The sequence below is a fragment of the Ascidia mentula genome, chromosome 3, assembly GCF_947561715.1.
Source record: "Ascidia mentula chromosome 3, kaAscMent1.1, whole genome shotgun sequence".
NCBI lineage: Eukaryota > Metazoa > Chordata > Ascidiacea > Phlebobranchia > Ascidiidae > Ascidia > Ascidia mentula.
The window spans coordinates 2,882,583-2,909,270 of record NC_138568.1 but is presented as its reverse complement, the minus strand read 5'-3'; the positions used below and the strand labels follow the sequence as shown (position 1 = coordinate 2,909,270).

The 26,688-nt window shown below is 38.1% G+C and overlaps 1 protein-coding gene across 1 annotated transcript; it reads left to right on the top strand.

Annotated features, from left to right (window-relative positions):
• Nucleotides 1–9,538: 9,538 nt before the first annotated feature.
• Nucleotides 9,539–26,563, top strand: LOC145893862 (general transcription factor 3C polypeptide 1-like). Its single transcript, XM_082982231.1, has 49 exons — nt 9,539–9,796; nt 10,025–10,136; nt 10,294–10,379; nt 10,445–10,526; nt 10,677–10,780; nt 10,880–10,966; nt 11,037–11,199; nt 11,269–11,388; nt 11,617–11,743; nt 11,924–12,042; nt 12,257–12,386; nt 12,478–12,568; nt 12,646–12,706; nt 12,800–12,838; nt 13,109–13,262; nt 13,983–14,098; nt 14,340–14,474; nt 14,881–15,000; nt 15,226–15,350; nt 15,708–15,825; nt 16,063–16,160; nt 16,595–16,703; nt 16,762–16,820; nt 17,360–17,478; nt 18,038–18,122; nt 18,202–18,325; nt 18,387–18,431; nt 18,844–18,922; nt 19,015–19,098; nt 19,221–19,268; nt 19,621–19,673; nt 20,398–20,499; nt 20,786–20,926; nt 21,108–21,256; nt 21,360–21,459; nt 21,610–21,722; nt 21,818–21,977; nt 22,052–22,121; nt 22,312–22,399; nt 22,686–22,813; nt 22,882–22,963; nt 23,032–23,116; nt 23,178–23,514; nt 23,647–23,770; nt 24,017–24,139; nt 24,542–24,616; nt 24,689–24,803; nt 25,154–25,243; nt 25,727–26,563. Exons 1-49 carry the CDS (start codon nt 9,558–9,560, stop codon nt 25,934–25,936), a joined length of 5,523 nt encoding a protein of 1,840 aa, XP_082838357.1. The 5' UTR covers nt 9,539–9,557; the 3' UTR covers nt 25,937–26,563.
• Nucleotides 26,564–26,688: the final 125 nt, after the last annotated feature.

Sequence of the window (26,688 nt, the reverse complement as noted above, 5' to 3'; positions counted from 1 at the left end):
TTTGTTTGAGACTTTTTTGTTTCACTTAATCGATCCAAAAACGTTTTAACTTTTTCGAAATATATTTCCCAAACTCCCTCCAGACTTACTTCTTTGAATAATGGTCCATTCCCCTCGTTGCTTTTTGAAAGAGACTAAAGTGAGTTGCTCTGACTGCGACTCCAAAAACCAACAGAACAACCGGAGAAATAAAGATTAAAATCTGCAAAATATACAAACCATTTTCAGCTTGGTTATTTGCTGAAAACAGCTGGACTTTAACACTTTGCATTGCGTTGAAACTAAGGCTAACTTCGGCCGTTGTAAAACTTATTATGTTCCCACATGCGTTTTGTTTTCAGTTGCATACTTTGAACATCTATATTTATATACATATAAACACAAAAACGAGTACATCAATGAACATAGCTGCGTGCAGCCTTACCTTGATACTCATAGTAAATTAGGTCTTTGTATTTTGCTTCAACCCCAACGTTGACTTTTCTATTTCTTGTCACACTGGAAGAAATGCATGCCATCACTCGTTGGGTTGTAGTATTTATACTACCAAGTGCCACCCATTAAATGATAACCGGCTGGAAATACCGCTTGACAAGATATACAACTGACTGTGTTATTGATGAGCGCAGAGGCAGTTTTTGCAGCAGTTAAAAGTGATGTCAATCATTACAAAGGTGTTGCGCATCAAATTTTGTTTGTCTTGTCGCTGTAACGATCGTTCGTCCTTCGAAACATAAACTTTACGGCGGCGTCAACCGACTGATGCGATTTCCTTCATTGAGGCAGAAATTCGTCTGTAGAATATTTGTACTTCATTTGAAATTAAAGACCAGAATATAAGTTTAAAAAGGAAATCTAGAGCTGTAAGTCTGCTGGTAGGAATGGAAAGCAAACGTTTCGAACGCTATTCTGTGTTCATCACAACTGCTAACAGCTAACTGAATGTGTCTGCTTTTAATCAACTTTCCACAAATAGAGTTTTTTTAATTTTCCAACCAGCTTGACGAGAATTTGCGAAGTAAAAGACTCGCCGCATTGGTCAAACACACCTGAAGCATTCGGTCCCAGGCTATTACTATCACAATGTTTGAAATGTGTCAGACAATTGTCAAATTCACACTCGCCTTGAGCCGTGTAAAAAATGTGATCTGGGTTCAAATCCCAGTAACACCGTCGCCGGTAAAAACGATTCAAACCAGAGGAGGAAATTTTATGGTCCCTTGTTGGTGTCAACTGTTGTGATTTAAACGTGATAGTTTAACAGGATTCCCACCATAAAATATTCACGGAATTTATCACGTTTAATCGTGTAACATGGATTTTTTGTCGAAATCGTTTTACATCCATCGTACGATAATTTTAAAATTACCGATGTATTAAACAACAAGGAAGTAAAAGCTAAATTGAAATGGTAGTAAATGGTCAAGTGCGACTGCCTACGATATATATCTAAAATATAAAAATAATTACATTTCTATTTTAACTTTATTAGGTACTGCAAAATTTAGCATGGTAAATGTCGCATGATGGCCACATGAAGGTCGCAGAATATCTTTCGTGTTTAATTTTTACGTTTGGTTTGACGATTGGTAACATCAGTCAAGGCCCTACGCTCACGTGCGCAGTGGGAGAACTCAGATCGGGATTCATGCCAGAATTCAAGTGCGGTAAAAAACAGCGAATAGATCATATGTTTACATCGCTTTATCAGATAAAATACTGGGTTGCACACGAAATATTTTGGAACGATCATTCGCAATCTACTTAGTTCTCTTGCTTACTCTGTCAGATGACAACCGCAACGGCAAGTTTTTTTTGCCAGAAAAGCTTTTAGGGTTAATTTTTATTATGCGTGGAAGCGTCAGCAACAAGCTATTTTTGTGATTGCGCGGAGGCGTGTGAAGAGGAAAGTTGCGGCTGTTGCACTGGCATGTCCCGGCCCGAACAACCATGCGTAAATATCAATAAGTTACAAAGTGATAAGCTTACATCATTACGCCGCAAATAGGAGGTTCCGTTTCAGGTTGTTTGCCGCGCTGCTTCGGCCAACAACTCATGAAGTCTCGTCGGCAAATAACGTAACAATATGGGTGTCGGTTTCTGAATGAACTACCTCGCCCTTTAGCCAGCTCACGTCTGTGGGGCTTTCTGGGTACTTGCGTCACGTCATTGCGTTGGCGGAATGCGGCCGATTCGGCTCTCTGGGGATAGTCGTAAAAACGCCTACACCGCGAGGTGATTTTAAATTCCCCCATTCGCTGGCCTTTATGTTAACGAATACGTACAGAGAGGTCACATTATACTTCGTTAGTTTTTTTTTTTATCAAAGCGTCGCCATAACAGGGAATTTACGCGAAAGGTTTGCTTGGGGTCGCAAGCAATAGTGGCTCGTTCAGTCTCTGTATATTTCTCATCAAAGTCCAATGCGACAACACGACCTGCGCTATAAAATCGTTTTAATGTATTTTTCTATGTCTATCGCAGTTTAACTTATGAGTCAACGAAACACTGCCACCATCAATACTGAAAATCATTTTATTTATTTTTTATAAATACGTGTAGAAAAATTTCGGGTGAAAATAATACAAAAAAAATTTCAGTGAAACGACAGAGAACGACGTCAACTTTAAAAACAAGCTTTTAGTTTGCTTTGCATAGAATTCCACAGAAGAGATAAATAAATGTCACACAACTGTCAACACAGATAAACACCAAAGGTAAACAAATAAAAAATGAATCAGACGAACAAAATATATGTTTTCTAACCGTTAGTCATATATATACATCAATTGAGCATGTATATTGTTTATTGCAATAGTGTGAAATGATTATAGAACGGGATTGCACGAAAAGGAGATTAGAAAGTCATGTTTTCTTTTGGTTCACACGTGAAATCCACAGGAAGTGAAACCCAATGAAATGTTAAATTTCCTCCTTGTTCTGGGCGCTCTACGTAGAGTTGCCTTCTCAATACAGGTTTAGGTTCGAAGTTTTTCTTCAGAAACTTTTCAGCTCTTTTCGCCGCCTTTTTATCTTGTTTTCCTGCGTTTTTGAAAGCCTTCCTCAAAGGTCGTCCACAGCCTTTTTCGCAACTTTTGCCGCATACGGCTATCTTCCGTATACCATGCTCAACGTTTTTGCAGCGAAGCAAAACGTATTCGAATTTCAACAGCCCTCTCTTTTCATACTTCTTGCTTGAGGCTATGGGCTGCACGTGACAATCGTGGTTCTCCAAAAAACTAAAAAGAGTTTGTGGTGAGAAAAAAACTAGGCACAGTTTATTTATCAAAGCAACCAGATTTTTTCTACTTTCAACGGAAACCGGACAATCGCGACAAGAATCACAGTTCATAAAGTGACACATGTGTACGTAAGTTTATCACAACATCTCCCTTGGATATGTTTTAGCTGTACAGGAACTATAGCTACGGATTAGATAACCTTAAAAAAGTCAGCCGGTCATAGCAAAGCTATATATTGGATTGTATTGCGATTATCGACAACTAACAGAAACTCTACAAAACTTACTTTCTGGACGAATTGTCCACCTGTTGCATTAGCTCGCTAAGGATTCTCTCATTTGCACGCACTTTTTTCGATTTCTTGCACGAAACCGCCCGAAGCAAAATAACCAGAACAAATCCGAAAAACAGGATCTGCGAAAAAAGAAAATTTCAACATTTCAGCCTAAGTCAGCCTGATGGAAAACAACAGGAAAACTAACAAGTTTTTCCACTCAGCGCCTGCAAAGATTGCACTATAAACAGTTTAGCAAAACATTTACAGCTCTGGGCGGCGTTCGTGTCACGGGTCAATGACTTAATGTCTAAGTTGGGGCGAGGAAATACCGGGAAATCCCCTGTAAGGTTGACATGCTCCAGCAAATTTAAGTTAATTATCTTAACTTGCTTTTACGATACTTTTACGTGTGTAGGTTTATATCTGACAGAAAACATAAAAAAAACCGGTTCGAAACGAATGTATGTCACCTGTCCAAGCTTTAATATGTTAAATATTTGTGCACGAATAATTCTATGACGTAAATGCCGTTTATCGATTAGCTCAAGATAGACAGGTTAGTTGATAGTCCTGACTCTTTCATCCAACTTGTATTGGTTCAACCTGTAGCACTGTCACGCACAATCTCATAGTCCACACCTTACGTATACACTCAACACAAGGAAACGTACCTTTACAACACTGCTATACATAACGCTGTTTCAATTGTTCTTTGACAGTAGATTTCGTATCTGTATATTTGAGCAGCTTCTTCAATGCAATGTTCCTCATGCAGGCCCGTCCATTGTTTTAAGGCCGCCATTCCAACTCTCCGTTTCGTATGACATGGCTTCTGGCCTTGGGGATTTACCCAAGAGCTGTCTTTTCACCAGATGGGGCCGGACATTAGGGGACGTGAAGCATAAAGAACAAGAACCAAATCATCTAAACCGTTTTGGCAGAAAACTGTACGATAGGAAACCACTTTTGTCAACTGAAAAAAATAAAACAAGTTGTCGCGGATACGCATGCGTATTTCATGTATTGATACACAGTTATGGTTATTATACGCAAACTTGTCGTCATGTCGTCATGCGGTGGATTATTTGCAGTGTATATTTGAATTTCAACAGTAATTAGTGGTACTTAATCGATGACTGCGATTGGGTTTATTACCAATATTTTTAAAGGGAACTGGGAACTTCAGCGAGAGAATAAAAGTAACATCCACTTCCGTATGACACAAAAGTTTCCCAAAAAGCGAAAGCTTTAAAAAACCCGGCGATTATTATAGTGATGACGCCATGTCTTGCAGAAGAGAGAGCTGGGCGGTTTCAAGTTTTATTTTCGCTTAAAATTTTTCGTTGCAGTTTTATATATCGGGATACAGCACCACTTGTTTGATTACGTTTCAAAATAGCTACAAGTGAAGCTGCTCTTCATTTACTTCGTAGCTTTGGGAAAAAAACTAATTGGAGTTTGACACTTAACTATACATGATTATTTTATGCAGTGGCTATATGTATCCAGCTTACACAATTCATATTATTGGCTCCAATTTGCTTATCATATGATTATTTTAGTTGCAAATATGTTGATATAGTTACATGTGGTTACGACTGAACAATGTAGATAAGAAACCCCATAAATTTTTTCAACTCAATAAAGCAGCTCGGTGTTTTTTTAGTGTGATTATCGTGTAATTATATTTGTACATTTCGAATATAACTGCAAGTTCGGCACTGAAAATCATTTAAAGGAGAAAGTTGTGTTTTGTAAATTCTTGGATATTTAGTACAACAGCTATATAATAGCACATAAATGTACTACAACCCTAAATGCCATTGGACACAATCTCCACATAACTGTTTTGTAAATTCTGAATACACTGTAGGCTACCTCCCCGGGCAAACACATATGTCGCGTGCAAAGGTACTGTAATATAAGCAGTCGACTTGAAAGCTTTTTTTTGTATTTTTCAATAAATACGGACGCAAATAAATATTTTTAGTGGAGGTACGAAGTTAACTTAAAAAAACGATTTTTTGGGTTACTTTGCATAGGAGGATGGTATACACAGAAATATGAAATGTAATAAAAAGTTTGCAACAGTGGTGAAGACAAACGATAAAATAAATAAAATAATTTAGAAGAGCAAAACGCAAAAAAAGCAAACTCGATGTTATCAATGTTAGTACATCAATGTTTACACCAATAGTAATACATTTTCACAGATGCGAGCATACGAGAGAAGATGACTGTTCAATCCACACGTTATCATTTGCCGTCGGTCATATTTTCGGTTCTGGAGACGCACCTAAAATCCACAGGTAGTGAAACCCAATGCGATGTTATATTTTCTCCTTGTTTCAGTCGCTCTATGTAGAGTTGCTTTCTCAATACAGGCTTAGGTTTGAAGTTTTTCTTCAGAAACTTTTCAGCTCTTTTCGCCGCCTTTTTAACTTGTCTTCTTTCTGCGTTTTTGAAAGCCTTCCTCAAGGGTCGTCCACAGCCTTTTTTGCAACTCCTGCCGCATACGGCCATCGTGCGTGTCGGGTGTTCAACGTTGTCGCAATGAAGCAAAACGTACTCATAGTTTAACACACCTCTGCCTTTGAAGTCTTTTTTGCTGCTTGGTAACACACGACAATTGTGGTTCTCCAAAAACCTAAAACAAAATCATTTTAGGGACAACTTTCATTAGAGGAAACGAAATTATAAGTCACTTGCAATTTTAGGCGCAATCGCCTTACTTTAAACAATGGTGGTGACGATTTAGAGGCGATAAATTGTTGCCTAAAGAACCGTAGTAAATACTTTTGACTCATATTTATGCTGGTTCGCTATAAAACCAACCTCGGATGTTTTATGTTAGTCCAGGAAGCAGTGATGCGAATTTACTTTTAACGTGTTTGGGTTTTAGTTCTTTAAAGCGAAAGCCAGTGCGATATTTTAGAAGTATGTCGAACAACATTTCGATTTTCGAAAAGATATACTGCTAGAAAAAACTGCATACTTACTCCCTTGAGGAGCTGTCAACAATTTGCAGAAGTCCCGTAAGGATATTCTTTTCGTAAGCTTTTGATTTCTTGCACGAAACCACCCCAAGCAGTAAAACCAAAACGAATCCGAGAAAAGCAATCTGAGAAAATGAAGAATTTTAAACATTTGTCAAAGCAAAGTTATTTGTTGAGGAAATTATTGTGACTCAAGATCGTTTTGATTAAAAATCAAAAAGTTGCATTACTCGGGACCAGCAATCACATGAGGTTTGATTATGTCTACGTTAAGCGCTTTACTGTTTGTTGTTGCCGGCAACTTCAAAATTTGTATTTGTGCAGCGGGAACATTATGAAATTAGATCCGCATGAATAAATCTTATTAGCTATAAAGTAAGGGTGTTTATTTAATACACATTTTCCGTCGGAAATGGGTATAAAAAAAAACAGTTCAAAAAAATCAACGCGGCAAGAGCGGATTTTAAGTTGCCGATACCGTATATGCACTCGTATACATCACAGCGACGCACCTTTAAAACGTTGCAACACATGATGTTGTTTCAAATTTTCCTTGGCAGTAGATCTCCGTGTCTGTTGAGCAGTTGTCTTGCTGTTGTGATTCCATGCCGGCGCTCCCGCGGTTTTAAACGCTTCATTTCACTTTTCCATAGGATGTGATATGACTTCTGGGCTTGGGGATTTTCTTAAGACGTCTTGTCTAGCACCAAAAGGGACTTCCCCGTGTTAGAGGCGCAGAGCGGAATATTCGCACGATATCGGCTAACCGTGTGAAAAGAACTGTCATTGATGTCACACATTATGTCGTCACACTTTACAGAAGGTTTCTATTGTATGAACAATGGTCGATGAAGAGATCAACTTTTCACAGATTCAGAACAATAAATGATTGATCAGTCGTGTTTAAAACCTTGGTTATTTAAGTTTGAACAATATTTTGCGATTTATATATATTAGGCTACAGGACAATAATCGGTGGCCGTCATGATTTCGGTTGTGTTTTCTTTTCTAATAGAAACTGACGACTTGGATTATGTGAATGAGGTAATGAACATACTTCCGTATTTTACAAAACTATTCCGAAAAGCGAGGGCGTATGAAAGCCCCAGCATCAGGCAATGCCAGCACTACACCTCAGAATCGGCGCGTCTTGAAAGAAAAAAGCGCCGGGCTGGTATAGCTCCGCCGTTCGCCAAGTCTTGAAGCTAAACAAATATTTGCTCAATGTGTCTTGAAATGCGCCAGAAACCGGGATGGAATTCCTTGTTTGACGATTACGATTTCTATACTCACAAGTGGAATTTTTTTTTACTTGCGCTCAAACTTTAGGGGGCTTGTTTGTTACCATTGGCAACATCGGTCGAGCGCCTGACCCAAATATCGGGAAAAAAATCTAATCGGGATTCCGGGCAAGAATATCCTGGGTTCGAATCCCGGTGTGGTCAAAATTGGAAAAAAATCTGTTGCCAAGGTAACACGGATATAAAAACAGCACTTAGGGTTACATATCCCAGAAAAGTCCGTATCTTTTCTTTAATGAAGACTGATTAAAGTGAAATAGGGTGCATTATGCAGCGAAGCTTTAAAAGTTGACATAGTCTGGCGTCGACCCTGCTCCCTCCTTTAATACCTCGCCCTATAACCTATAAAAACACTAGAACAATCCCCAGTTTGTAGTGTAACGCTTTTGTCAGTGACAGTAAGGCTTCACCACAGTCCAAAAGCCGGAACCTCTTGTCCACAACACAGCGTGGCGACGAGTGCGTACATACAAACGGGTCAAGTTTCCAAAACAGGGTGGAAAAAAACTTCAAATGAATACATGGTTAAAATCCCCAAGGAAAGTTTCTTCGGTATTTAATGACCTTTTAAGGAAATCACACATTTAGCAAATCCGAAACGGAATTGGAAGTCGGCTACAGTATAATCACATAGGAGAAGGGTACAGTTTCACTCAGGAAGTTGGCCGCAGTGATTGTACAGTTAAAAAAATCCCTGAGGAAGTTTTCGTATTGTTAAATAGTTTTGGAAACAAAATCAATATTTTTGTTACCGCAAAGCGTAGTAACTTTACATTGATAGAGGGCGCAATGTTACTTTACAATTACGGTAAACCCCCTTAAATAAGAAATAATTTGTTTATATTTCTACAACAAAATGTAATGCATGTTGTTTTTAAAATCTTAAATGGCACGTTTTTAACTGGCATATACAGAAAAATTTCATAAAAACCGCAATGAACTGCATAGGAGTCCTCTTATCAGGATCAGGATCCCGAAAGCTTAACTATACCACAAAGTGTACTTTTTACTGCGGCGGCAAAATTCAAACAAATTCTATAACACTGAAAGCATGGTATATGTGTAGTATACCATGATGTAAGTATACTATGATAACGCTATTACCTTTTTCTTCTTAAAAATGCATCGGTTGAATAAAAAAAACGGCAGTCTATGTCACGTGACCGTCAATTTCGGAAGGGCAGTGGTTGAAATCCCACCCAAGATGGCGACGCTTCACGCTGGTTTCGAACCCGTAACAAAATTGTGCTGGATCACAGCCATTAAATAATAATAAAAATAAAACTGTTTTGCTCAAAACTGGCCGTGGAGAGTTTAGTGTTGTTTGGTTACCAAATGTGTTGTTTTCTGAGATTTAAATAATTTGTTTTCCTGCACGTGGAAACTGCTGTTAACATTTATAAAGCTTGATTTTGCAAAGGAAGAGCTTGATTGCAATTTCGTTATTCTATTGCCACAAAATTTATACAAATTGAGTACAAATTTCTTGTTAATTTGATATGTTAATTGTGTTGTTGTGCTATGAAATGTAAGTTATGCTTCTGGTGGGACTAGAACCCATGCTCTGCAGCCTTCCACAGTTTGTTTTACTATTGGCATAAGACTTTCCAAATTACAGTTGCTTCACAATAATTTATATCTTTTATAAACTACAATTATGCATATTTACAATGAATTGGTCGATTGCTTGGCCCTGTTTTAGTTTTATTATGTTTTAGATGACTTGATTCTTGTTTAGAGAATGAAATTAAGAAAAGTTATGGATATTTTCGCAACATGTCTGCAAGAAGTTGCACTGGAGGGTCTCGATGGCATTACATTACCCACTCTCTGGCTTCGACTAAACAAGCGAGAAAAGATAATTCCCGTTACTCTGACCAACTCAATAAAATCCAGCTTATGGTTGTATTTGGTTGACCATGTTGAAATCCAGTTCTATGTTTTGGATAAAATCAGAAACGAACCTGATATTTTCAACAGGTTTGCATCAAAACAACTTTTATTGTGAAATTGAAATAGTTTTATAAGCATCTTAGATGTGCTATATGTAAGGCAATGATTTAAAGTTACCTATAATGTACGCCAAAAATGTGCAAACAAACATGTTTTCAAGCAAATATATGGTGAACATATTTGCGCAACTGGAAACAAAATGTGTCTTGTTTTTTTGAGACGTAACATATGTTTAATGATCAACAATTTTTCAAGATATTCAGGAAGGGATCCCAAAACGGGAAGCACAACAGCAATTGCCCCTGACGAACTTGACAAACTTGTTGATGTTTACCCTGTTCAACCAGTGACAGATCAATTAATCAAGGTAATAAAGAATAAATCACATATTATGGTCCCAGCATTGCAAACTCACTTGCAACACAATAAATGTTTTCATTGAATAATATTTTGCAGCACAATAAGCAGTGTTTGTTCCTTGTATATATATTATATACAAAATTTTAAAAATGTGCTGTGTCCAGGGATCTTGCAAAGAATACAAAACAAGGCTTGATGTGACTGGATTGATTAAAGAAACAAAAATGGCAATGGAAGATGCCATAGAAAGGTTTTGCTAATATCATAGGTCCGTTCACTATAAATGCTAAATAGTGGTGCATATACTTTTGACAGGTTCGGACATCAACAATTGGTGGCTGTAGCATCGCAGAGCGTCCGAGAAGCAGCTTTGCTGCCCCCTGGTGTAAATCCTCAGGTATGATATGGATGCTCTTGTAGGCCATGGATCGTTTATTGACCTCTAAAAATGTTAAATAATACTGAGTTTGGTAAACCTGTTCCTATAATGTTTTTGCAAATTGCTTTGTCTTGAGTTTGTTCTTTTTTTGTTTTCTTTGACTTTTAGGTTATTGAAGAACTGGCAGAGTTGGAATATTGCATATTGGAAAGGATCGGCCGCTCGCGATATCAGGGTGAAATTCAAACTGTCCTCAACAATACTGTTTTTAAGTGAGAGCCGTTAACCGTTATGATTTACCATAAACTTTTGATAAGTTGGTGAAAAACCCTACTGCTGTTAAACAGATCTCAAACACATCTTATTTGCAGAAATTTAAAGGCATCCCACATTCACTATGTAATGAAATCGTTAATTCCGAAGGGTTTAGTCACGAAACAATCATATGCTTACAGAAGGTATGTATATTGTATATAAAACCATACAAATAAAGTTTAAACATGTGTTTAACTGCTTTGCATTGTGTAGACCGGACAAAAATAACAAGTTGTATCAGCAAATACTTCTTCATCTAAAGTCTTTTAAAGTTGTACTGAAATCTACAATGTATGAAAAATCCAGCGAATTGTGCAATGCTTTGGAGATGGCAGTCGACAAGACCATGTCTTTACAAAATCTTTCTCAAATGTTGGTACGATTGGTTGTAAGATATTTCACTAGTTGTATCAATGATATTCATGGTATTTCTTATGCTTGGCAGCAAATGCCCAAGCCAAGTTTCAGGCAATTGAAGAAAAAGCTAATTTCACAAGGAGTAATTGAAGAAATAAGCAAGGAGAAAAAACAAAAGCATCATTTTAAGGAACTACGACTTATCAAAGTAACAACAGTTTTTTTATGAACTTTTTTTTTAATTTTGCTTTTTCGAAACACAGAAGTGAACTACAAGGGCATAACCCATGTCTGTTGAGAGACTGCTCTTATTGGCCTTTGCAACAATATCTGAATTAACGAAACTTAAATGTGAAAACTTTGTAAATATAACTGCTCTCCAATATTTCGGCACACAGCATTCATCAAGACTCATATGAGGGTTTTTGTTCTACAGAAAGATGCACTGAAACCAGCTGTGGAAGAAACTGAAGATGACGGAGAAGAGGCTGTTGCGCCACCTGGTGATGAAAACGTGGGTTTGGTTGCCGAGCTTCCTGTTGTACTTCAAGGCTTCAGATATTGTAAGAGTTTTGTCAACATGTTAAAAACATTCATATTAATTGTAAATGTAAAGGGTATATATGTAATAAGTACACGTTGTGAAATGAGCTGTTTGTATACTACAAAGGCTTCAAACTTTTTGTCTTTTTTTGCCATATTTCATCTTTAGTTGGATTGTAAACTTACGTTTTTTATTATAGTGGTGTCATTGGGTGAAGAGGGTTGCTCCCAACAGGAGATGCTTAACCAGCTTGTGGGTTATGGCACGTTAGAAGGTCGACATATTTGCAGGAAGATAAATAAATCTGGTCATGCAAGGGTAAGTGACGTACACATATTTTTGCACTGGACGTAGATTAAATTTAAACTTTGTGTTTACTTGAAAATTCATGCCAAAGCAAGTAAGTTTTAAAATAAGAAATTCATTTAGAAAATATGATTGCTAATGCTTTCTTTCAATGGCCTTGATCTAGTCTACAGCTTTTTGTGAATGTTACACCTTTTTGGGGTTCATATACCTTGTGTTTGTGCAGAGCATAATGTTGGAACGGGGGAAAGTGTGTGTTCAGAAATATATCGCCAATACCTTCGCACAAAACAGTGCTCTCACCAAACAGTTCCTGGCTGAACGGAAGAAAATGCAAGAAAACTTGGAAATATCCGGTAATATTTAACTAAATAGATTTAATGAGATTGAAACCACCAGTTGAAACATGGTGGTAACGAAAGTCTTACTGTTTTTTGGTGTTTGAAGCAATGAGTGTTGATGAGGAAGAAGGAACCATGAATAAAACACTGGACTTGAGCGCTGTTGGAACAGAAATAAAATCACCAAACACCTCTCTGTAAGTTTTGTTCTAAATGTTTTGTTGCCTCTAACTCAGGGATGAAAAAAGTTTTACAATGGTCCATTTTATTGCAGTGTCATTGTGAAAGAGATGACTCAGCTTCTGCCCACCACTTCAGGAGACGTATCTTTTTCTGTAAGGCACAAATTGCTCTTTTTTTAACAAAATTGTGTTAAAAATAGTCTTTTTGTTCTGTTTCAAATAATGCTGACAATAATTATTGTTCAGGAGTTGGATGATTCTACGTATAGTGAGCAAATGTCTACTGTGAGTAAAGTTATTACAAAAACTATCGTCTGCAACTTTGCAGGGAATATAAATACTTTGTATTTTAAAAAATATTAGTAATAAAAGATTGTATATTATATATGTTATAAATTAGTAAAACTAAGAATTTAAACATTTATAAATTCAAAAATTATCAAAAATAGAAATTAAAAAAAAAATTTGCTCTTAAATTAATTGTCTAAAATTTTTGTCTCATGATAATCAGTGTCTCCCACTTCTGTGAGTTAAATATATGTGTGTGTTCCACAGGACACACCGACACAGACGGGGAAGAGAATGAATCAACTCACCACACGTAGGATGAGGAGGACAAACCTGATTTTGAGTTTTGTTAACGAGCAAAAAGTCATCGAGGGTCTTTTCCCGATCCACAAGTTTCTTCTTGTGGAGGAAACAAAACTTGGTTTGTTGCGTTTTATGTTTGCTTCTTCGTTATCAAGATTTTGTGAAGTTTACCTGTATTTCATTTGATATCTTGTTAATTATTTTGGTGTTTTGTATGTGTAAGTTAATGTTGCAGGTGTAAGCAATCTTAATATAATTTTTTTTCATTAATAGAATTATTGGGTAGATGCTTAATTGGTTAAATTTGTCAATTTTACATTAAGTTGTTTGTCTTTATTAGCCCACAGTGTTTTGGAATGTTTTGTTAATCCACCACAGGGTTCGAATTAGCAGTTTACAATTCGCAAATTGCGAATCGTTTTTGGAGTTGTTGCGACCCGCTTTTGAGACTGTTGCGATGCAACATGAAGCAGATTATAAGGCGCCGCATTCTTCTTTATCTACTCATTCGTACACGCAACAAGCGCTGATGCTAACAGCGTTGTTAACTTTTCTTCGCAATGTCAACGACTATTTTCTTTCAATCCTCGTATTTTGTCAAGCCTCTATTGCGCAAGTTAATGAGATGATGGCGATGTATTACGAAACAAATTTTGAGTCAACAAGTTTAAAACAGCAGGTTTTAGGCGTAATGCAAATCGCGTACAAGTTTGAGTATTGGAATTTAGGTTATAACATTTCTGCGATACGTTTTTTTTTACCGCTAATGCGAACCCTGTACCAAAAAATCAGATTTTCCCATGCACACCATGTTGCTATTTATAAAAATATTCTTCAGGTGAAACCACAAAGATATGCAAGAAAACAGTGGCGAGGACAGTTGAGAAAATGCACACGGATGGATTGCTCAAGTACATCGTGATACCTGTAACTTCAAATGAAGTCACCCAAGACGTATGCTGCAGAATATTTTGAAACAATGTTCTCAAAGTTTGGGCTTTTGTTTAAAGATTTCAAAGATTGGTAAAGCAGTGATTATTTCATCATACTGGACATGTTAGAGATAAATAAGCATAAGTTTGACAAAAATAATATTTGTTTTGGGTTGTGGCATGATTGTCATAACAAACATGCTGTTAGTCATAACATATTTGTTATTTTCATGCAAGTTCAATAGAAAATATCTTTTTTTCAGGTTGATTTTGTGACGTCGTTGGACTGCAGCCCCTCACGTTTCAACACAGCCCTCGAGCAAGCTCAGTTCCGAGTTCTCTCCAATGAAACGAAAAAAACAACAAGAAATGTTGCCAAAGAAATTTGCAATTCTGATGTATGGAAATTTCTGTTTCCAAACTTTACAATGTATTTATAAGTAATAGTTGGATAAACAATTGATAACAAGCAATGACTTTATTGTTTGGTATTTGTGTCGTTTCTACTATTTTCAAGAATTAACATTTGCTTGGCTGCAGACAGGGTGTGTACACACACCTGTAAGGTCTCATCAGCGCAGCTGTTGTGTGGCACTGTGCTAGGTTTTACACTAGCAGGCACACTAGTCTCCACTTTGTGGTACCTTTCGGTCAACGTCGATCTGCAGGCTACCCTATACTGAGTACCGAACAACAGATACGGCGAACCACTGTGGAGTGCACTATGGCCAAACGGATATATCATTTGTTTGTATTGTTAATGTTTTCGGTGACAACAAGCAATACTTGTAAATATTGTTTCAGAGGCCCTTCAGCCAGATCAGCAGTATCAGCTTCCATGAAGAATCTGTGAAGATTGAAGATTTGCTGCCAAGCATTGATTACCATGAGATGGGGTTTCAACCCAAGCATATTCGTGCTAAAGTATGACAAGCTTTCATGTGTATCTTATGAATTTGTATATACAGTGCATGGTTATTAGTATAACAATTAAGGCACATATTCAGATAACAGTATTGAAAAATTCTCCTTTTTCCTGTAAAAACGTCTTCTGTAGGACCTTTAGTTGGCAACTGCATTTACAACTTGACAGGCTTAAATCTTCTGATAACATTTAAAATATTTTTTTATTTCTTTTCAAATTTGCAGGCGATACACAGCTACTTGTGGTATCTTGCGTACGACCATCCAAACAAAGTTAGTAGCGATTGTGACCAGAAACCCATCGACTATGACAAGGTTCAAGTCTACAATCATGAGTTGTCCTGGAAGAGGTTTGTTTTTGTCATTTTTTTGGTATTTTAATCTTGTTTTTTTATGTTCCTGTAATGCTATTTAATATTTTACTTGGAATAATTTGACCATGTAAAGCTTACACTTGCTTTAGCAGCCAGAGCTATTCATTTTGGCCTTTAGCCAGTGTGGCAATTTACATAGCAATCCACATCAGACCAACTCAGTAGCAATAAAATTAGTCTCTCTGTTATTGGGTAAAAATTCACGTGACTAATTTTGCTCGTATTATAAAAATATAGTTTACCTCTTGTCTGATACACAATATACACCAGAAAGTAATATTAAAGCCAATTGTATATTGTTGCATTAAATTGTACTGCTGTTGTGTGTGGCAGATTTTTGCCTCCAATTCCACAACACCCGGATTTTGGACCAGGTTGGGTTCAAGTTGGTGAAGCTGGCTTTCTCTTACCCCTGTCCCTCATCTGCCAGTTCCAAAGATATAATTACAAGGTAACCTTTATTATTCAACAATCTTCACAATAAGGTTCACAGGCTTCGCAGCCAAGCTGGATCAGCCACTTTTCCCGACAAGTCGGAGTGAGATCTGAAAAAAAAAAGTTGTTTTATAAAAGCAAATTAATTAAAATACCAAAAAATACGGTTTTAATAACTTTTTGTCTGTGCTAGTTTGTGCAAGTTCATCAGTTACTCTTTTGTGTTATTGTAAATAATTTGTTAATTGTCCAGATACAGGGGATTGAAGAATATCTTCAAGACCCTTTGAAGAAACACACACTTGTTCGACATCTGCCTGAAAAAACTAAAGGATTATTATTACACAAGAGGTACAAGGTTTTCTTTTGTCATTTGTTGAGTCTCCTTGCCCAATGCAAGAACCCTCCAAACAATGTTACACATTAATGGTTTTGTCTCCTCTGTTCCTGGAATGAGCAGATTTGGAAATCAATCTAACCAATTTTATAAAATTTTTGATTGACATCGTTTTCCGCAAATCGTTTCTCCACTGAACAAAACATTGTGGCTTACTTCATTACAGGAATATCATTATTAAGATTTCGAAAAAAGCATGTTTAACGACAGCATTTCAAAGGGACTGTTAACCATAGTTTGTTCCGGGGTCAGCTTCTCGACAATCACTTTTGGTTATAATCTGGCCCATCCCGTTAATATAATGTGTAATCTGTTTTGTGCGAATTTCGATTGCTTCTGGCGGAAGAATGAAATTATGATTATGTTCACAACAGACTTTGTCTTGCAGGAAATACCTGTTTTCTTTCATAAACGTCATCGAAATGCTCTGTTTCATGGGTCTTGCGACACTCAGCAACATGAAGACCAGCAAGTCCAAGTGTCTGAAAAAGGAGGAGGTAATTCATGTGCTTATCTTCTGTGGAAATCGTAATCAACCTTGAAACATTTTGATAGGAGATGGTTTACATTCACAAAAACATTGCCCTGATGGACACAACTCCATCAGAACAAAGGTGGGACTTTACCATGTTACAACACAGGGCAGTTAAGGATTTTCTTTTAACACAAAACAGTTAAGGGACAAAACAGATTAATACAACTGCGACACGAGAATTAAAATCTGTAAGCTTACATTGAAAACTGTTACCTGGGAAGTTAGTCGCACTTGACCCATGGAAAGACACGATAAGATCCTTATACGACTTTCCAGCCTGCATTGTTGTTATTCAAACCAACAGCGTACCACTATATCTTGGAAAATCAGAGCACGTTATTCCTTCTCCAATACTCCAATAGAGTAGATACGAAGTATTAAATCCTTGGTAAACAAAGTTCGGGTTGTTTCTGTAATTAGTTTTCTGATGGTTTGAATATTTTGCTGTTGGGACTGAATTAAACCGACAGACTGAACAAATATTTGTAGAAACTTGTTATTTGTGTGCGTTTTTTTTAATCATGCCATTCCCTTCATAGATGCATGCAGACAGGGTAATAGTTTAAACTAACTCACATTTTTTAATTTACAAGTAACATTATTTAAATTGCGTTCTAGTTACATGGAAACTTCGGATAACGTTTCGTATGAAAAGATTGACTACAAACTGGAATCGTTGGCGGACGTCGAAAAATTCTGGGACAGAATGAAGGACATTTGTCTGATAACTCCCTTAGGTAATCTTCCGCTTCTGTGATTACAACTACAGTTACTTTCCTCCCACTGATTCTCTGAGTCATTTCCCAATCTGTAAACCGGTGACTCACAAACAGTTTCTTGTTCATTTAGTGGTTTATAATTACGTAAAATGACTATGTTGCGAATAGCGATGCATGTTGCCCTCAAGGTATCTTCATATTTGTAACCGTGACTAAAAAGACCTGTTTATCACTCAAACTAACTTTACCACAATGTGAAAGTATGTCGCAATGACAGACGCTTTAAAAAAAACAAGGCTAATAAGGCTAGCTTACACGAAATGGCCTGAGCGCTATGTTACAAGTATTGAATGGAACGATTGCGCCATGGTTGGGAGATGGTGAAATACTACTACGCATGTTGCAATCGGAAAACAACAATTTAACGCATAATCGCACGTGTGACGGCAATTTTCATCACCTTCGCCTATGTCTTGACCTTGGTGTCAATGGATGACTGGCAGTGAACTTGCACATGGACATTAATACATTTTATGTAACACAACACTTTGTATCACTCACCAATGTCATTGTGCAGGTGTCAATCAAAACAACGAAAATAACGTTGATCAACACAGATACGGAGTCATGTTGAAGAAATTCATCCAAGAACACGTTAGCAGGTAAGTCGAAACAAGCCTTCGTCTGTAGCCACGACCTCAACAATCTTTAATAAATCCCCGCACCTAACAATCATGATAGACCCAACCATCTGCCGAGGGACGACGGTTCGATTCCCGGTGACGGCAAGGGAGCTTGTGGCTTCGATTCTTCCTTATTCTCGCATCTCTACCGTAACTGGTATCGCAGCATGAAGACGAAGAAGGTGGGGTCGTTTGTTAAACTCGCGTAGAATTTCGGATTTTTACTTTGTGACGTAATTTCAGGTCGCCCCGCAAAATGGCGAAGTTGAAGCTGTCGTTAACGGAAAGGTAATACACGTTTGTAGTGCTTTCATATTCCGTATAATTCCCAAGTTTCAAGAATGTTCTAAGGTTTGGTAGCAACTTTGGACTATACTGACAATGATAACATAAAAATATTCAACAATTATTCACATAAAACTTGAGTTTAAAACAAAATTCAGTCAAATTAATTTTGGAAATTAAGATGCTTTACTTTGTATGACTCCCGCTCCATCTAGTGGAAGTAAATGATGTATAAAAAATGGGAATCTCAAAAACACATTATAGGGATGTTGACTGATATAGTCCCAAGGCCTTGTTTTTATTCAAGTTTCAAACAGTAACTTTTTGAGATGAAAAATTGCTGTTATCTTTCACTGAAGATTGGAAGATTAAAAAAAATCCACGAGTATTGTTAGAATGGTAATAATTGTTACAGAACGTCTCCAGGCTACCCAGACTGACAAACTCCAAAATCAAGTTGTTTGGATCCACGCCCAAAAAGCGAGTTTCAGCAGGTAAGCCATTGAACCTTGTACAATGGTAATGTCGGGAGCGTTGTAACCAAAAAACAATTCAAAGTTAATATTTCATTGCTACGTCACAATAGGCGAAAAAAGAGGGAGGCGGTCAGTTGATGGTGACGCAACAAAGAAGAAAAAACGGAAGACCAAGCACTCGGAAGGAATTCCAGGTACGCCAAGTTTGCAGAGGTTTACAAACCTGAGATGTTGCAGGGCTTTACGTGTGTTAGAATTAATCTAAAACCAACGAACGTATACACTGTTGTAAGACCTGCAGCATGTTGTTTTTCAGAACCGAAGAAGTCTGATGGCGGGAAAAGTCAAACAGACAGTACAGAATGTAAGTTTTTCACCAGTTAAAAGAGTATTTACCAACCGGGGGTACGTTTACCACTACTGGTACGCGAGCAGCTTTCCGCAAATTGCGGATATAATTCGAACTGAAAAATCGCAAGTGATCTCAAAATGCTTGTTACTTCATCCCCTAGGTTACTTTGTAACACTCAACTAGGTGGTACGCGTCGAAATTGTTTTACCTCCAAGTTGTACGCAACCACAAAAAGGTTGGGAATCACTGGAAAATGTCTCCTAGACGTTTGCGCATATAACCACGCTTACTTTAGCGATTTTGGCGCACTCGAAACTGTATAAGTATGCACTACACTACATTTTGAATGAATTGTTGTTTGCAGCTGATTATGATTTGGTGTCGGAAAGCAACGTGGGGAGGAGCGATCGAGTGAAGGTGAATCCCCTGTTAATTTTTATCATTTTGTGTCTGTTGGACCAGACCCGTCAACACTGCCGTACCATGACAACTGTGCGTGATAAAAACTTCCAATAATTAAAGACTTGGGTGTGGTGTTGCAAGGATTTGGTAATTCTTAACGTGCGCAAAATAGTCACTATGTTACATCACCCAAAAGACAAAAAAACAACACAAAACTGTTTGGTGTCCTCTGCGGACTCTGCCGTGAAGTTATAAAAAATCTCGAAGGTTTTTTGATAATGCCACCTTTGCCCATACTTAAGGACGGGGTAAAGCATTATTTAAGATAACAAGTTATTTCCGTGGTACGTTGCACAGCACTGTCAATGCACGTTTTCCTTCTAAAACGGAATCTACCTTCTTTACAGTAAAAACCATTAATTCCTGTTTAGTTCTGATGATTTACGCGAAAACGTTGCAACTCTGTGACTAGCCTATTAGCTCTTTCTATTTCGTATAGTTAACTCAATGCGTTTCGCACATCCCATTTAATACTTACAAGAAATGGCTTGTAAACCTGATTATCTCGATAACGTAGCTGTGATCTCCAAGCAAGGACCTGTGCAGTTGGACGATCCTGCCAATCATAGAATTACATGAAACATTACTGCGTTGTCTGCTGGCTTTTTGCATATTTTTTGCCTGGAGATTTTTTGGTGAAATCCAGATAAACTCACGCCCGTTTTTCGAACGATTGTAGGGAGGTCGCGGGAACAAGAGGAAGACGACAACATCCACTGATAAATCCACTCCTCAACCTCCGAACAAGAGGAAGAGGAAGACGCAGGACAGAGTTCGGAAGGTGGTGATAAGACTTGAGTTTTTATTCAAGTGTTGGCAAGGAGCTTTGACAGACGTTTACTCTCATTTAAACTTTTGAGTCGTTATTGTTTCGCGATTTGAGTTAATTTTGTAATTTCCATCAAAAATCGCAGCAAAGCTTGTTGATTTGCAACTTGTGTTAACACACCCCTCTAAACACTCGGAAAGCATGCTCCAAAAGCTGTGTGTTTCAAAAAAATTGAGAAAAATTCATGTTCCATACATTACTACGTCCCAAGCTCGACACAAACCATATTACTCAACAGAAATACGTCGATCCTGTAGATGTTGCGTCGCTCAAACTTCTTGTAGATTCTTCCATGGGAAGACCGAGGTCGATATTTTCCCCAGACGAAGATGCAATGTTGCTTGTGTGCAAGATAGCGTCCACTGTTATCACTAACGTGGTAAGGAACCCTGAGAAACTTTTACCGTTCAGGCTGCTGGAAAACAACTGAAAGCAATGCTTTTGTTTTGTGCGATTTCAAGAACCCTTTTTTGTATAAAATTGTTTTTTTGAAATCTTCAATCCAATAGTTTTGTTCACTTTTACAGCAATTATTCTGATTCTTTGCATAAAACTCACAGATCTCCCCGAAGTTCAAGGTGATTCCCCTTCTCGCTGTACGTGACGTTTTGCGGACGAATTGCTCTGAGTCACGTGACAAGACGTCGTACGCATGCGGACGTCGGATCCACGTCATAATGAAGAACGACCACAATCGAATATCTCACCAGTAAGAGTCAATGAAATCGCGAATTTTTATTACCGCTAGACGGCGCCTTTGTTCTATGGTAAAACGACGCGCTTGCTCTTAAATTGCGTGGGTTATTTTGCAGAATATCCGTTGCTGACGTCATGGCAGATAAAGAATTTTTAAAATCTGCTTTCTCAGACTTTTTCACCACTGGCGAGCAACCTCCGGCTTCACTGCGTGAGGTTTGTGGTTCGATTCCCACCTTTGACACTTACGATATTAATATTCTGTAGTTGTGGTGAAACAGATATTCTGTCTGCTGCGTATATTATGTGTATTTTCAATGTATTATATAAAACTGACTCAATACCTTTCCTTTTTTGAATTTTTAGAACTTGTCCAAGTTGTTTAAGACCTTGGTTACCCGCCTGCAAACGAGATTAACAAGAGCCCCAGCATTATGCGATGTTGCCATACCTGACACCATAGAAGAACTAAACAGAAGGTATCATATGGAGATACTCGTATCCCTATGCACTTGTATCAATTATTGCTATTATAATGCTGTTATACCGAAAACTTTCAAACCTGTACTCTAAGATATAACACGATGAAGTACGATGCCAACCAGAGTTCGGAAACATTCGGAAAATGTCGGGCGACATCGGACGTGCAAACGGAATCCGATGTTGAACGATGTGCGATTGAGTCCTTAATATACGCAACTCTGTATTTGGAGGACAAATACAGCAAGTACCAGGCGAGTATTCACATAGAAGTTGACTGCGGGTATTCAGTGATATTACAGCATTATTTTTTACGTTCCTCCTTTAGGCGTTCAAGGTGTTTGAGAAATACCCGGACAAACTTGTACGCAGCGCCTGGGACGTTGTACACGCATCAGGTAAGCTTTTACGTTTCGACAAACCCCATTTGAAAGAAGTTGTTGTACTATCCCTCTATGGAAAACCTACACGTTAACACAATTAACGCATTTCACGTCCCAGTAAAAGTCTTGGTGATATTTTTGTTTTTGCGACTCCAGAATATCGCCTAGTTTTTTTGTGGATGAAAGTTTGCATAAAATTTTGCAGGAAATCTGAAACTTCGGAAGGAAGGAGGATTCCAAACCAAGCATTCTTTTCGTGTTCCCGGATATCGGTTGTCTAAAGCTCATTACAGGTATAACCTTTAAAACACCAGTGATCTTTTCGTTCTTGGCCTGGTGGTTTAATTTTTTATTTCGTCATCTTTTTGCGTCTTTTGCCATGTCAATATTTTGTGAATGTCGAACCAAAATAAAACTGAATGTCTACATAAACACCTAAAAGAACCTTATTGCACGGGTGACCATGTTCACATCTTTCGTAACTATTTGTCGATACCGGTTTGTTTATTGCCTTTTCTAGTTATTTGCTTTGTGACGTAACACAGACTATTTTATCAGAGTTTTTTGTCACATTTACAGATATTTTGAGGACCGACTTTTGGGTCCTGTATACGACGAGACGAAAGAAACGACCGAACTCCTCAAAAACGACGAACCTTTGGTTTGTGGAATAAAGTCCAGCACCAGCGCTGTGGTGCTCATGGCAAGTAAGTTGTTTGGTTGGTTTTAGACGCCCTTGTAAAGGTGACTATTGTTTAACTCCGTGTTATCACAGCTTGTCTGCTGAGTGACCAAATTCATTCTGACCTCGACTTACCGGAAAATATCGCATTCTTTTCCAAGAACTTCTCGAACAAGTAAGTTATTGTTCTCGGCGAACACAGCTTAATTCCAGCACCACACCACCACACTTGTACACTTTCAGCAGGCCGCCCATATCAAGCACTCCTGTTGGGAAACGAGGCGATGATGACGACAGCAATGACGTCACGCAAGCTACTCTCGACTCGGTAAAACTTCCCATCCAACCTTTCTATCAACTTTTAGTCTGAATCTTTTTTGTTGTAAAAGAAACACGCTTTCTTCGACGAAGAAGCTCCTTTAAAATCCCGGGAGTTTCCCTCTTTCTTTCGGGGGTTCGTGTCCCTGGTCCCGTGCACGGTCACCCTGCGCAACCGCACCCAAAAGGGCGAGGAAAAACCCCTCGTTACCCCTGACACCGAGACCATGTTGCGTAGAGGGCTGGAAACCTTACGTAGCCGAACTGTGACGTCAAGCTTTCACGTGATCGGGGAAGATCTCAGCGAATCAGTGAGGCGTGACGTCAACGCGGCGATGCGGAACAAACTGGGTTTAAATGTTCTGGCTTTGGAGTTGGTCGGATTTGTGGAAGAAGCTGGTGTTCTGGGTGCGAGTGTTTTCCAAAAAAATTACAAGATTTTGTTTATGTGCTATATATTGAGATAACGTTTATGTGATGTATTGGTTGGGACTAACAAATTGTAACAGTTATCCGAATCTCATGTTCAAAATACCGCAGGTGTGATCGTCTCGAAGGTGCAGCCAGAGTTTTGTGAGGGGCGAGGATACAGCAGAAAGTCTTTGGATGAATGTTTGGAACATCTTTGCGAACATTCCATCCTGTATCTGGTCGGAAAGCTCGAGTGAGAACAATATTGATTACTCGTGTGAATTACACAGTGCATTGAATCAGTTCAAAAATTCTTTCAAAAAGTTGTTCTAGCAAATTTAATGCTGACTGTCAAAGTACAACCGATAAGTTTATCGGTGATCAGTAATTTTTATAGTTTAGAAAGATATTATTTTGTACTTGCGAAACGTTTAATACGACAAACAAACATTTCCAGAAGAAAATTTTAACATTTCAAAATTGTTTGTGAATGTTTCAGATGGCGTGTCGTAACGTGCAAACACGCCACCAAGTGGTGTGTGGTGGGCTTGAAGTTTAAGGGAAGTCAAGAAAAATTGGCGGAAAAACTTCGGCAGGAATTTGCGGACTCTGCATCATTAAAGTGAGTGCTTCGGGTTTCAAACTTGGGCTCAGTATTCCAACAAGATAACTATGTTTGAACTGCTCCTCACTCGCTTATGTGACTTACCAACATTAGGTTGTTTGTGTATTTTGAGGCAAAGATGACTCTCTGGTGCTCTAGCACAGAGTTTTCCGTGTGTGTTGGTTCCAAACAAAATATGAAGAGTCACATGAGCTCTTAAAATCTAGTTTTAAGCAAAAACTGCAGAACGTGTCTCCTAAGGCTTTAGGGGTCCCTGGACAAAAAAAAAATTGGGAAACACTGCTCAAACATAAACGATAGTTTTTGGACGCGCTTAAATCACGATTTTTTGATAGGCATCATTAAATTACAATTTCAAATTGCTCAAAAAAATGTCTGCCATTTTATGACTTGATTTAGCAATGACGTCACTGCTTCTCTGACGTCAGAGGCAAGCACAAGCAATGAAGTTTCAACGGAAGATTCCATGAGTCTGTAAGATTTATTTTTTTGTGCTGTGTCAGTAAGTCCAAACTTCTCACATTGACACGTGGCGTGTTGTGATAGGTTGGATCCGGGGAGTTTTGACCCAATCACATTCATCTGTCGCCCTTGGCACAACGCATGCGCGGAGATTCAAATCGAGACGGCTTGTCTCATTCTAAACGGAGTGTTTAGTCACGTGAGTATTTAAGTTGATCGTTGTCTTATTGCATATTGTTGAATTTTTTATTTAAATAGAGTCAGACCGTTTAATTCGAGCGCCAAGCATGTATAGAAACGCCTCTATTAGAGACAAAACTACCAGAAACGTATTTCATTTTGTGAAATATAAGTTGGCGTTATTACTTTTTGATTTCATTAATGCGGACATCTCGGAAAACGTTGTTTGTTTAAACAAAGTAGTCTGGAATGCTGAGGTTGCACTTGTATTTGGTGTGAAGCTCAACTTATAAAAAAAGGAAAATAACAGAAATATCGTTAAATAAAAGCCGTCGGTAAGTGTTCCAATGCACGGCCATTATCTTTCAGATTCTGTGGCACCCTGGCGTCACGCTCGAATGCCTCACGCTCCATTTTAGCCAACCCATGCTGAAGATAGAAATCTTACAAATTATCGAGGTACGGAATTCGTTGTTTGTGTTTTTGATCAAGTTTGCAATGTTTTTATTATTGTAGTGATTTTACCCAATCAAAAATCTTATGCCCCGGCAAGGCCCTCCACAGAACAAAAACACATTATCGAAGTGGCTGCGTCAGTGTATTGTTTGTAAAACAAAATAAGTTTTACAACTTAACTTTCCACTTTCCTTCATTAAAACATAACAATTAAATACAAAGACTTTTTGCTGTTCATTATTGCAGCAAGAAAAAACAAATACAAAACTTTGTTCAAATACAAACTGATCTAGCTTTCCCGGGTTTATCCTGTCTTGAAATAAATGTATACGACAATGGTATTTATTGCTAAATATATATGAACTGTACTTTTCTGGTTTGGAACTGTTAAAAAGACTGACTTTTATTTCCAGTCTTTTTAGCAAAATCAGAAAAGTACAGTTAAGTGTCACAAGACTGATATTATATAATCCGATGTATGTGCAGGTTTTGGTTCGTAGCGGTTGCATTGAACGTCGAACTTTCGAAGTCAAACCCTCCTGGAACTTATTCGGATCTCCGTCACCCTCTAGTGTGGAGAACGAGAAGAAAAAAATATATTTCGTGCCCACACCGGAGGCGCTCCTTCGCATGTCCCAACTTAAACATATGCTCGTTGAAAAGGGGGTAAATGTTGGGTTCAGATCAGGTCCGTGAAACCTCGTCAGTCGACACAACACCTTTGTATCAAACTTTCCACCTCAAATTCTTTGCAACACACAAGAGGGCGCTCGAGAACCATCAAATGTCAATCGAGCACCATATATTTATATCATGAAGCGCGTGACCATGACACATGTCTAATCACCAGTGAAGTTTTTAACATAAAAGCAACTCGCCTTGGATAGTTTCTTGTCGTTTTCTGCCGTTGGGTTTGGGTGAGCGACGTTTTAGTGGTTTCGGGAGAGGTCATGAAATTAGCATTGTCCAACATCTTGTATTTTGTCCGGTCCTATCTCGGGAGTCTTACCATGAATTCCACTACGACCACTTTAATCCTGCGAAAAGAGCATTTGTTTTATTTTAAGCACCAGTAAGCAACGCTTCAGTAGTTAAAAGTTGGTCCTAAATCAGGATGGCATGACCTTGTTGTCATCTACGTGTTGCTGTTGCAGCTGACCTTTGTTGTCCACACGCAAAACCTGTATTTCGAGCGTAAACCATAATCATGATTTGTCTTGTATGTTTTTTAAGTTTTTTCTACAAGCCATCTCTCGGTCCAACCTTGCCATGTATTTGCGTTCAATGTGAGAAACCGTGTTCCGTTTTCAGGCGAACTTATGCACATGTTAATGTTCGTGCAAAAGCTTTTACAGAAAATAAAACCTTTGCAAAAATAAAACGTAAATTCTGGAGTCGTGCTTTACGATGCTTCGTTTTTCATCTTCCGGCAGGTGGTGCTGTTGAGT

Coding starts and splice junctions, on each gene's coding strand:
- LOC145893862 (XM_082982231.1), top strand. CDS start 9,558: ATGAAATTAAGAAAAGTTATGGATATTTTCGCAACATGTCTGCAAGAA. Junction 20,500..20,785: donor CGCAGGACAGAGTTCGGAAG/GTGGTGATAAGA, acceptor ATTACTCAACAG/AAATACGTCGATCCTGTAGA. Junction 22,122..22,311: donor GGACGTTGTACACGCATCAG/GTAAGCTTTTAC, acceptor AAAATTTTGCAG/GAAATCTGAAACTTCGGAAG.